At 42.0% G+C, this 13414-nt stretch overlaps 1 protein-coding gene across 4 annotated transcripts in view; it reads left to right on the top strand.

Moving 5' to 3' along the window:
* LOC127580156 (BAH and coiled-coil domain-containing protein 1-like) overlaps positions 1 to 13414 on the top strand; it is a 251414-nt gene that overhangs the window by 143171 nt on the left and 94829 nt on the right. For all 4 annotated transcript variants that reach the window (XM_052033375.1, XM_052033374.1, XM_052033376.1 and 1 more), the window contains one exon: positions 688 to 1554. In XM_052033375.1, the coding sequence (XP_051889335.1) occupies positions 688 to 1554 (867 nt within the window). The remainder of the gene's footprint in view (positions 1 to 687; positions 1555 to 13414) is intronic.

The following is a 13414-nucleotide window of genomic DNA, read 5'->3' as shown; positions in this document are numbered from 1 at the left end:
GTCAGGATGCTGCCAACCAGCATAAAGTCAGGGGCACCTTCGGAGTTCTTGGTGAAGACAAAGTAATAACATTTGTTTTGTTGCTTGAGCTTGGTGTCAGCTGTACTCTCTGATGTCAGACAGATTATCTGTTCAGGGTAGAGGGTGTTGGGCTTAATCGTTTCACCCTTACAAAACAAATAGATAACCTTGCCCAGAGTTTCCAAGTGAAGCACATCCCCCACTTCTCCATCCATTACGATTTGTCTTTTGATTGAGTGAATAAATTCTCAGATTTTTTTTCTGTAGCAGTTAGTGAACACAAGACACCTGGACCAGACAGGTTTTCCACTGCAAAGGTTGATATAGAGTGAGCACCATGGCATTATGATTACAGTCACTGTAAGTCATGATTCATGCACTCATGCATGTTCAATTTATCAGAGTGAAATGCAGAATAAATTAAAATTAACATGGCAACTGCACTGTATTTTATGCCCTGCAGGTTATATTTCCTGTCTTGGAGAACAGGTCATGTATCCAAGAACCACAATGAGGAGTAACATACCAGAAAGATCTGGATGGTTAAAATGGAGTGGGCTCCATTGTGGTAGATCTTTAGAAATCGTCTCTGCTGGTAAAGCCACACTGAGCATTGGCTGTGGTCATTGGCGTCAATAAAACATGTTCCTTCTCTGTCTTTTCCAGAACTTCCACCTGGCTACTCGTACACGGCAGTTACTATGGGTTATCGCTCCCCAACTCCTCTTGTACACTCTGCCGATCCCGCAGATGCTGAAACTATGCAACCCGTCCCCACCACAGCTGAACCAGAGCAGTCCAGAACCATTACGCCTGGTGCGAAAATTCACTGTGATACTCGCTCAGTCCTGACGGAGGAGACAAGCCCTAGTGAACAACAGATCACAGCAAACGACCTGGACATTGTCGAGCAAAATGAGCACAGCCTTCTCCGCAGCTCAGAGGAAAAGGAGACAGTAAATGCTTTGCCAGCAGAGAATTCAACTGTGGAGCAACTTGAGCCATCTATGAAAGAAAACATGGAGTGCTTAAGGCATTTGATTGCTTCTCAGGGAAATGACACTGATGGAAGACTTGAAGGAGAAGACTGCAGACAAGAAATTTCAGCGAATGAGTCACCTCACTCAACCAGTGAGCCCACGACCTTAGCCAACAAAACACTGGATGTAAGAAACTCTGATCACTTGAGTTTGGTACCTGGGACTGACTTAAAGCATGAATGCAGTACTGATGAGGAAGCCACACAAGTGAATCAGGATGACGATTCTGAAATTAGCCATGATGCCTCAGAGAGGGATGAAATACTCAGGTGGCGGTTGGACTGCATAGCAGGAATGAATGCCCTGGTGGCAGCTGGCCTCAGCATGGGAGAGCTCCTTGCTTTAGAGCCTGAGTTTCCCAGTGCCCCCATGCCACCTTCACACCCTACAACATCGACCTTTTACCCCTGCTCAGGGATGCATGGGATAGCTCTGCTGAGTGAATTGGCTGAACTAGAACAGCAGCAGCAGAACTACAATGGCTCCAGTCAAGGTAATTTTCTTCACTTCCACATCTCTACTTCAATAACACTTCCTGTACAATATTATTTTTTTCTTATATTTAATCTTTTGCATTGATTGCTCTTTTGATTAGAAACCTCTTCCCTGTGGGGGTAGAAAGGTGTTATTTAGTGGGACGGCAATATGTGATGATTTTGAATATCACAATTTGAAATGGAACTGTTGTTCAGTAAGCTTCGTTAGACAATGCAAGAACATCAAGAGAAAGAACAAACCAAATATAATCTCACACCATATGTATGTTCAAGACATTCCAAAGTAGATTGCAATCAGTGAATTAATTTTGAGCTACACCTTCATTGATCTAGAACTTAGAACATGTTTCCATAAACAACAAATGGTTGAATGAACAAATTTTAGGTCATGCTTGATAAGTGAGGAATGTTGCCGATGGAACCTTTGTTTTATTGTTGAGTAAAGGATCTTTAAGGTCCCCCTGAGTATGCAGACAGTGGATCGGTTTAAGTTTCCTCCTGAGGCTCTCTATTCCTTGGTGAGTGGTGGGTCAGAAGATCTGTTCCAAGATGGTGGTCGGGACAGCACACTGACCTCAAACATGTCCAAATTAAGACAAAGTCAGCTGCTGCTTACAATTCAGTGACAGTGGAAGTGTGTGCATGAGGTCAGGATTGTGTTTGTGATGCTGAATAGCTGTTCACTACTCAGGCATTAATAACAGGATGGGAATGAGGTGGCATTCAGTGTTTGTATGTCTTACCAAGTTAACAACATCTTCAAGGATGTGGGAGGAGGAATCTTAATGAGAAATTGAGGAAGCTTATTATCTGAAAGTAGCATGAATTAATAATCAAGGTTGCATTTATTGTCATGTGCACAAGTACATGTATGCACAGATGCAATCTTACTTACCGTGCATCACAGGCACATAGCATCAGATACACAACATTCTCAGGAAAAACATAAATTAAGCATAAATTATACAGAATTTTTACAAGAAAGAACACAATTAGAACAAAAAAAAAGCCCATTGTAGTGCAAAGTGGTCAAAGTGGACATAGTGTTGCTGTACTGAAGTAGTGATTAGGGTTATGCAGGTTGTTTCATGAACCAAGTGACTGAAGGAATGATTGAACTGGTGGTGTGGGCAGGAGTGCCAAATTGCTGAAATTCAAAGGTTTTGCCCTTTTGGTTTCAGACTAACAATAACACTCTACTTGCAGCATGAAGGTGGAAGTGCAAGGCCACACATAATTGAAAATTTGTGGGACAGCAGGAACTAATTAGTGAAATGTTGTGGTTTGCTCCATGTTATATTGGTGCAGTTCTGGTCATTATAATGGAATGCAGCTTCTAACCAAATATTCTGTTTCAGCTGGAGGTAAGATCTGTGATGAAACTAAAACGATTGGGCTATTACTCCAAACTGTCAGTCTTGGCTTGGTGGTAACTCTCTCATCTCTGAGCCAGAAGGTCATGGATTTCATCCAGTAGTGGTCACAATCCAAATGTTGGTCTTATCATTGTGGGACTAATTCATCACTTTGGTCCTGATTCTTACTTTTGTCACAAAGATCCAGAAGATGCTTGTTGATTTCTTCTGAGACATTGGGTCTCTGCTCTTCCAGTTGCGGAGAGCACACAGCATGTGCCCATACCCAGGATATATCACTCACTGATGTAGTGCAGGTAAACTGCCAGCTAATCTATCCACAATAAACTCCCACAAGCAGCAAAGTGATCATAATCAGATAATCTGCTTCAATTGTGTTGATGAGGGATAAATACTGACCAGGAGACCAGGCTAGTCCTGGGCAACACCTATCCCTAAACTCCTTGCTCTTCCTTAAAATAGTGACATGAAATCTTTTACATTTATCTAAGAAACCAGATGAAATCTCAGTTTAACTTCTTGTCAGAAAGTTAACATCTCTGTTGGTGCATTTAAGTGTCTGCCTAGAACTTTGTGCTCAAATTTCCAGAACGGGCATTGAATCCAGAACTCAAAGCCACAGTTCACCCCACATATTAGTTTAAAACAAGGCGCTGTTTTTTTACAGGGAGGTTGAGGAGTGTAAGTGTCTTGTTATGAAGAGCGATTGTTTAGCAAATCTTTGAGCATATTGTGAATGAACAGATATGATCCCAAAGTTCTCAGCCTCATTTACAAAGGTCCCCCGTTGTCTTTGCCTCACCTTGACAATGATATCTCTGATTGACCCATGTCCTGGTTTACAACATTCCCCCTGCTGAATCAGGATAACTGTCCCTTCCCTTTGGTGGTGTGGTCTTAAGTCTGGGTAGTGTGTCAGGGTTCTCCTCTTACAGCACAGTACATCATTACATCTTGTGCCACCTTCAAAAGCCTCCTGAAAACTTTCACTTTCCACCATCTCTCTAAACGTCTAATCTTCGCTCCTCTTGGTGAAACTCCATGAGGAATGTTGTTACTTTAGAAGATTCACACTAATGCAAGTTATTTGGAAATACTGTTTTTACACACATTCCCAAATTCTTCTCAGTTCTGATAGAAGGTCATCAACTTGAAACATTGAATCCGTTTCTCCTTCTACAGATGCTGCCTGGCCGGCTGATTATTCACAACATTTGCTGATTGTATTACTTTTCAACTTAGATCCATCCACTTTATTGATGTACAGGTAGGGATCCAGATAGAGCAGGTGCATGGTGCTCCATGCAAAAAATGTAAACTCTTTAGGAAGGGAGCCCACCTACTTTTGACCTACCAGGTGTCTGAATTTTTTCCGTATTGATCCCAGCAGAGGATGTAATTAAAAAGACCCATTGCACTCACACATCCTCCATCGATCAATATGATCTGTGATCATGAGGAGCAAGTCACTGGCTGAGAGGTTGACCTCTCTGTTTAGATCAGTTAGGTCCAAACCCACATCATCTGTTGAAAAAGGCACAAGGAAAGTTGCATGCAGGTTGAATATAATTGTCCAGACATGGAGCATCATGACACACCAGACAAAAGGATGCTGTCAAGGACTTACTAGTTTTGACCTGACACTCCAAGGCAATGGATGGAAATTGGACCTGCAATCTTAATTTGTGATTCATCCTGCCATACGTCTTCTTCTGGTCAAGGGAGAGAAAGGCAATCGATAGGCCAGCTCTCTGGGAATGGTGCACCAGGTCCCAGGTTAAGTGGATATTGTCCTCAATGGACTAGTCAGGACCATGTAGGACTGGTTGAGGTGGATCATGGTGGGCCAGCTCAGTTCCCAGGTGTGTAGGCTTAGCTGATGCAAAGTGTACGTCCTTCCCAATTGTCTGCTCCTCTTCTAAGTAACATTCATACCAAGGTGTCTCCAGATGGGGAGAACATCGTGTCTGCTGGTATGTCTGAGGCTTTCTGTGACTCAGGGGGTTACAGTACATCAAAGATGTCAGGGAGAACATGTTAATTTAAATGTTACTTTTTTTTCTTTGTTCTTGCTTGTTGCTTATAATAATATTTTTTGAAATAAAAAGCAGCAAAAGGCACATAACAAGGGGTTGGGGTGCAAAAAACGCTCAAATAACTGGTTAAGCACAGAGTAAATTTCCCTTTGAACTAAAAAGAACAGAATTATGTTGGCTTTAAAGCACTTCGGGATATTCTGAGGTTGTGTAAGGTGCTATTAAGATGCAGGTCTTTTTATGAATGGCTTGATTGGTTTGAAAACCTTCCTCTGATTAGTAGCTTCCAACTCCCTTGTACAAGACAATTTGGCTACAGCTCACCATAGCTGCAAAAGTACTGGATATAGATAGCCAGAATAATACAATCCTTTTGAAATGAAGCTGGTTTGTAACTGAGGCTTTTGGGATTGTGTTCATAAAAAAAGCAAAGCATTAAAAAAATTATTGCAGCACAGTTCTCAAAAGGATGTGATCCAAAAGATCAAATTAGTGTAGCTTTTCTTTTTTGGTATTTATAGCACAAACACGGGCACAATGCAACAGTGACTTATTTCCTGATATCAAAACCTTCATACTGTTGCCAAAAAAAAATCTTCAGAGCCTGAAGTCCCTTTCTCTTTGTGTTACCAAAAGATAAAGAATTTGTCTTGTAAAACGAATCTCCCCAAAGGCCTGTATTTCTCTCCAGTCTCAAAACACTGAGAGGAGACAATACCAAATGACTGTGATGTTGGCCCAGCACAATCAAACACTTCCTCTTGCCCACGTTAGCATGGCAGAAACCTTCTCTGCTCACTTCCTGCAGCTTTCGTGTGGCAGTTACACACAGGGAGTGGCTTTCCCATGAAATCACCATTTTTTGAGCAAAACAAGATATAAAAGCTTTGATTTGCAAATATGCAAAGTTGAGAAAAGAGAAAGCAAGCAGATTGTTTAGATTTAAGCACTTGATATAATAAATAGTATATTGGAACTTTGTGAATGGAGCCAAATTTAGCAGGGAACGAGACAGTGTTTGGGCAAAAGAAGTGATTGAGAGAGATGGGAGTGAGAGCAGAGTGATCTTTGCATTGCCTTCACCCCAATAGCCATTTATCAGTTCTGTATATTTAACAATTCAAAGATGTTCTTAAAATATACTTGAAAAAGTATAATATTCTCACTGACTCATGAGAATTACTGTACCATGACCTCTCAAAATGCAGAAGGGTCATTTGGGATGGCAATTTGGAGTCCATATGTTAGGAGCATGCAGAAGCCCAGGAGTGTACCACCTCCCAAAGTACCCGCCAATCAAAGTCTGAGGGTACTGCATTAGCCTCATCAGCCACCTCAGGATCTGCATGACTGGGATGGAAGTGAGTCATCCTGATCATGAAGGACTGTCTGAGAAGAAGAAGAAGAAGAAGAAGAAGACTTTTAATACAGTCAATTAACTTTCCCCAGCTGCACAGCTCTATCTGCATGATTGGAATCTTATTATAAAGTGGCGGCTACTTTTGGTTGTCAGAGATTTACTTTTGGGCTGCAGTTTACCTCTTCTTTGTTTAAATACAGTCATTTGCCAGGAAATGTATTGATCTGCTATAGGCTGCTGAGGGCCTTGTTCATTAGCTGAGGGAACCTCGTGGTGAAAAGCAATTTATATCCCATATGCTAATACTTTGCAAATATAACTATAAGGCTATATACATGTTTGGTGGATTTAAGTATCGTTTTACAGTTTCTAACTGGATAAATGACCAGATAATTTGCTTTGAGTCTCTTTTTTGAGGTGTAAGGCTTGGCTAGGGGACCTCCTTGCTCTTCCAGTAATGTTAACATAGAACATAAAGCAGTACAGCACAGGAGCAGGCCTTTTGACCCAGAATGTCTGTCATGAGCATGATGCCAAATTAAACTAATCCCTCTGACTGCACGTAACCAATTTCCCTCCATTCCCTGCATATTAATGTACCTACCTAAAAGCCTCTTGAATGCCACTATCATTTTGCCTTCCACTACCTCCCCTGGCAGTGCATTCCGCACACCTACTACTCTCTGTGTAAAAAAACTTGGCCTGCACATCCCCTTTAAACTTCCTTCCCATCACCTTAAAACTATGCCCTCTGGTATTCAACATATCTGCCCTGGGATGAATATTCTGGCTGTCTACCCTATCTTTGCCTCTCATAACTTTATAAACTTCTGTCAGGTCTCAGCCTCTGACACTCCAAAGAAAACAAACCAACTTTGTCCAACCTCTCCTTATAGCTCATACCCTCTAGTCCAGGCAGCATTCTGGTAAACCTCTTCTGAACCGTCTCCAAAGCCTCCACATCTTTCCTGTAATGGGACGACCGGAATTGTGTGCAATGCTCCAAGTGTGGCCAAACCAAAGATTTATACAACTGCAACATGACTTCTTGACTTTTCTTTACCATCCTATCTACTTGTGTGGCCACTTTCAGGGAGCTATGGACTTGATATGTAATTTTTTAAATCATTTTTGTTTGGAACAACTTAGTTGACGAGATAGAGGACCGAGCTTGCTATTGACGTATAGATTCGAAGCAGTATAGGTGGAAACATATGTTAAAAATAAATGTTAATAGGTTAAGTAAGAGTGGGAAATAGATTTCAATGTAGAGTTTGAGAGCATCCACTTTGGACCTAAAAAGGATAGAATGGAGTATTTTCTAAATGATGATTAGCTAGAAGCAGTGGTGTTCAAAGAGATTTAGGGTCTCATTTGAATAGATCATTAAATTGTCTGGGGCAGGTACAGAAAATAATCAGTCGTTTATGGAATGTTAGGCTTTATATCTGGGGTACAATGTGGTAATAGTTATGCTGCAACAAATCAGATTTCTACATAGACCCCACTGGGAACATCACAGTTTAGGATGGAGTGCAATCCACTTGAAGCCTAGACTCCAAGGGTTAAATTACAGGAAGAGATTACACAAACCAGGGATGTGGTCCCTGGCATTTAAAAGATTAAAGGATGGCTTGATTGAAGTTTATCAGATATTAAAGAGTAGGTAGAGAGAAACTATTTTTGTTATTTAGAACAGAGTGTATAAAATAAAGCTAGGAGACTCCGGGAAGAAAGTAAGAAACTAAAAGCCAAAGCAAGGTAGAAAGTTAGAGCTCTCCTTGATGAATGGCAGTCCTTGTTGGGTCATTAGTTATATTTTTTATCTGAGATAGGTAGGTTTTTGTTTAAGCAAAGAAAATGGAAAACGCTGGTCTTGTGGAGTCAGGTATGAGATGAGAAATAATTTCATTGAATATTGGAACAGGCTTGAGGAGCTAAATGGTCCACTCCTCCAACTATGTTCCTGGATTATGATGTATAAATATGAGATAACATTGGAAATTCTGATATCAACATCCTCGAAAGATTGGAGGACACATGCAACATAACAAATGTCAAGTTTATCTGTCTGGCAGCTTTTTATAATAAATTTAATGGGCTTTGCTACAAAGGATATTTAAAACCAGATTTTTGCTTAAAAGTATTCAGTATACTGTAAGATAGAATTCTCACTATAAATAGAAATAAAAACCATGCACATTCACATGTAGATTATCGCATGCATCCATTCAGTGATAGAAAAACAGATTAATCTCTGAAGTTTTCATATAATTTGTACACATAGCTTCTTGGCAGTATGAACAAAACCTTCCAAATATATAATAAGATGCATAATAACATTTGTGCACATTATGTATGTTATTTAATGGCCTAGATTTTCCTAAAGATAGGCACTGTTGCAAAGAAATGACTCACCATTGGGACTTTGAAATTATAAGAGCTAGAGGAAGAAGACAGGTGACAGATCTCTTGGTGGGTGAGCATTTGGGGGACAGTGACCACTGCTCCATAACCTTTAGCATTGTCATGGACAAGGATAGGAGCAAAGAGGACGGGAAGATACTTAATTGGGGAAAGGCAAATTTTGAGGATATAAGGCTAGAACTTGCAAGTGTAAATTGGGATGACATTTTTGAAGGGAAATGTACTATGGAGATGTGGTCGATGTTCAGGGATCTCTTGCAGGATGTTAGGGATAAATTTGTCCCAGTGATGCAGAGAAAGAATGGCAGGGTGAAGGAACCATGGGTGACAAGAGAGGTGGAACAACTAGTTAGGGAAAAGAAGGCAGCATACATAAGGTGTAAGCAGCAAGGATCAGGTAGGGCTCATGAGGAATATCGAGTAGCAAGGAAGGAACTTAAGAAGGGGCTGAGGAGAGCAAGAAGGGGACATGAAAAGGCTTTGGCGAGTAGGGTTAAGGAGAATACCAAGGCTTTTTTCTTGTACGTGAAGAGCAGAAGGATGACAAGAGTAAAGGTAGGTCCGATTAGAGACAAAGGTGGGTAGATGTGCCTGGAGGCTGTGGAAGTGGGTGAGGTTCTCAATGAATACTTCTCTTCAGTATTCACCGAGGAGAGGGGTCTTGATGACACTGATGACAGTGTTGGTAAGGTTAATGTTCTAGAGCATGTAGATATCAAGAGAGACGATGTGTTGGAGCTGTTCAAAAATATTAGGACAGATAAGTCCCCGGGTCCTGACGGAATATTCCCCAGGCTGCTTCATGAGGCAAGGGAGGAGATTACTGAACCGTTGGCTAGGATCTTTGACTCCTCGTTGTCCACAGGGATGGTACCAGAGGATTGGAGGGTGGCAAATGTTGTCCCCTTATTCAAAAAAGGTAGTAGGGATAGTCCAGGGAATTACAGACCAGTGAGCCTTACGTCTGTGGTGGGCAAGCTGTTGGAAAGGATTCTTAGAGATAGGATCTATGAGCATTTAGAGAATCATGGACTGATTAGGGACAGCCAGCATGGCTTTGTGAAGGGAAGATCTTGCCTCACAAGCTTGATAGGGTTCTTTGAGGATGTGACCAGGAAGATTGATGAGGGTAGTGTAGTAGATGTGGTCTACATGGATTTTAGTAAGGCGTTTGACAAGGTTCCACATGGTAGGCTTCTTCAGAAGGTCAGAGGGCAAGGGATCCAGGGAGGCTTGGCCGTGTGGATTCAGAATTGGCTTGCCTGTAGAAAGCAGAGGGTTGTGGTTGAGGGAGTGCATTCGGATTGAAGGGCTGTGACTAGTGGTGTCCTACAAGGATCGGTTCTGGGACCTCTACTTTTCGTGATATTTATTAATGACTTAGATGAGGGGGTGCAAGGGTGGGTTAGCAAGTTTGCAGACGACACAAAGGTCGATGATGTTGTGGATAGTGTGGAGGGCTGTCAAAGCTTGCAGAGGGATATTGATAGGATGCAGAGCTGGGCTTAGAAGTGGCAGATGGAGTTCAATCTGAAGAAGTGTGAGGTGGTACATTTTGGAAGGACAAACTCCAAGGCGGAGTACAAGGTTAATGGCAGGATTCTGGGGAGTGTGGAGGAGCAGAGGGATCTGGGGGTTCATGTCCACAGATCACTGAAACTTGCCTCACAGGTGGGTAGGGTAGTTAAGAAAGCTTATGGGATGTCAGCTTTCATAAGTTGGGGGATTGGGTTTAAGAGCCGCGAGGTAATGATGCAGCTCTACAAAACTCTGGTTAGACCACACTTGGAGTACTGTGTCCAGTTCTGGTCGCCTCATTATAGGAAGGATGTGGAAGCATTGGAAAAGGTGCAGAGGAGATTTACCAGGATGCTGCCTGGTTTAGAGAGTATGCATTATGAGGAGAGACTAATAGAGCTAGGGCTTTACTCATTGGAGAGAAGGAGGATGAGGGGAGACATGATAGAGGTATACAAAATATTAGGAGGAATAGATAGACAGCCAGCGCCTCTTTCCCAGGGCACCAGTGCTCAATACAAGAGGGCATGGCTTTAAGGTAATGGGTGGGAAGTTCAAGGGAGATATCAGAGGGAGGTTTTTCACCCAGACAGTGGTTAGTGCATGGAATGTGCTGCCTGGGGTGGTGGTGGAGGCTGGTACGTTGGTCAAGTTCAAGAGATTGTTAGATAAGCATATGGAGGAATTTAAAATAGGGAGATATGTGAGAGGAAGGGGTTAGTTAGTCTTAGGCGTGGTTTAAAGGTTGGCACAACATGGTGGGCCGAAGGGCCCGTATTGTGCTGTATGGTTCTATGGTAAGAAGAGTTAGAAGAATTTTAAGAACTGCTTCATTATTTCCATCATGCCATGCTTTCCTGGCACATTTGGGTTATTCCACAATTCTCACTATTCTTCTCCTATTAAAATAAATGGCATTTACTATTTTTCTTGATCACTTTTGGTTTTCATGCTGTTATTGCTTGAACTGAAATGTAATTACACCAGGGACCTCTCAGCAGGGAAATTGGCTGTAATTACGAAATTGGAAAAGGGTGTCTATAGCTTAAAGTAAACAATAACCTGCAAACATAATTGGCACTTAACAACAACATGTGTAAAGTGCTGTCTGGCGTTATTTGCAGCTTCTTCCATGAATATTTTTCTGGTACCATAAGGGAACTTGGACAGAGTCATGTTTCCAGCTTCCCCAGAAGAGACAAATAAATGTGGATCCTTGTCTCATATTTCATTAGAAGTTTCCGATTTTTGCTTTCCACTGCTTTGCTTTTGAGTTCATTGAGTTAGGAGGCAGGTGGCTTGTGTGGAGTGTAAGCAGAGCATACAGTGGAACAAAGTGTTGAACTGAATGTAATTCTGTGTCAGGATTACATATCTACCAAGGTAGGGCAGAGGATGAATGCACACAGTCCTTTTCCCAGGGTTGGGGAATCAACAACAAGAGGGTATTGGCTGAAGGTGAGAGGGGAGAGATTTAATTGGAACCTGAGGGGCAACTTTTTCACCCAGTGAGTGCCAGATGTAGTGGTTGAGGCAGGTAAATTAACAACATTTAAAAGGTACTTGGACAAGTACATGGATAGGAAAGGTTTAGAGGGATATGGGCCAAACGCGGGCAACTGGGACCAGCTTAGATGAAAGTCTTGGTCAGCAGGGACTAGTTGGGCTGAAGGGCCTGTTTCCATGCTGTATGACTCTATGATGTGGATGTCAGTGGCTAAGCCAGCATTTATTGTTCATCTGTCCCCTGAATTGCATCTCAGAGGGTAGTTAACAGTCAACCACATTTTTAGGTATTGGGTCACACATAGGCCAGACTGAGTAAAGCTGGCAGGTTTCCTCCACTGAAGGACATTACAAACTGGATGAGGATTTGTAACCATCTAATAGTTTCATGATCACCATTGTTAACATTAGCTTTTTATTCAAAATAAACGCAACTACTTGAATTTAAGTTCCCCAACTGCTATAGTGCAATATAAACTGCCTTAGGATCAATAATTCAGGCATCTACATTACTATCTAGTAATTTATCCAGTATACAACTGTACTGATGAAGAATCAACCTGGATTATTTAATACTTTGAACTCCAATGTGCAGGGCAAGCATTAAACAGAGGTGGAAAATAATCTTCCAAATATTCCCTTTATTTCCTTAAAATTGACATGTCATAGGTTAATTTCAAAGATGGGTGATGCAGCTGGTTATCACTAACTGGTGTGTCTATATAAAAAGAGGTGCAACCTCAAAATCCTTGGCTTTCAAAATGGGCACGACATTGAAAATCAAAATAACTGCAGATACTGGAATCTAAAACAAAAACGGAAATCCTGGGAACCCTCAGCAGGTCAGGTCACATCTGTGAGTAGAGAAACTGAGTGAATGTTTCAGGTTGGAGATCCTTTGCCAGAACGGAAAAATGAGACAAAAGAAGCTCATAAGGTTGCAGGGAGGGTGGGGTGGAGGGGAGGAGTAGAGGAGAGAATACCTCTGATAGGGTGAAGCCATGGTAACCATGGGGATAAACTGTAAACACGATTATCTGCTCATTGAGTAAGTGGGAGTTGTTAGAGAGTGAGATCATAGACAAGAGAATGTGGGAGTTTCAAAATGCAGAGCAGGAGGACATGCCCAGCAGGTCAGGCTGGGCCTGACTTCCATTCACAGAGAGTAAAAAAAAACAAACTGAGCAAATATTACAGATGGTTGATTGATACAGACTGAGAAACCAAGTCTTCTGAAGTTGTAGAATTCGATATTAAGTCCAGAAGGCTGCAATGTGCCCAGATAGAAAAAGTGGTGCTGTTCCTCAAGCTTGTGTTGAGCCTCGCTGTGACAGTACAGGAGGCCACAGAATGATAGGTGGCAGGTGGAGTGGGATGGGAAATTAAAGTGGCAGGCAATGGGACGTTCAAGGTTTTCCCTGTGGCTGAACACAGGTGCTCCAGAAAGTAATCACCCAATCTACGTTTGGTTTCTCCAGTATAGTGGGGGCCACATTGTGAACACCAAATGCAGTCCACTGGATTGAGAGTATTGCAAGTGAATCACTGCTTCACCTGGAAAGACTGTTTGGGTCCCTGGATGAAGGGGTGAAAGGACGAGTGTTGTATCATCTGCAGTTGCAAGGGGAAGTGC

The sequence above is a fragment of the Pristis pectinata genome, chromosome 18 (genome assembly GCF_009764475.1).
Source record: "Pristis pectinata isolate sPriPec2 chromosome 18, sPriPec2.1.pri, whole genome shotgun sequence".
In the NCBI taxonomy this organism is placed as follows: domain Eukaryota; kingdom Metazoa; phylum Chordata; class Chondrichthyes; order Rhinopristiformes; family Pristidae; genus Pristis; species Pristis pectinata.
The sequence above is the reverse complement of the archived record's forward strand: the minus strand, read 5'-3'. Positions and strand labels throughout refer to the sequence as shown.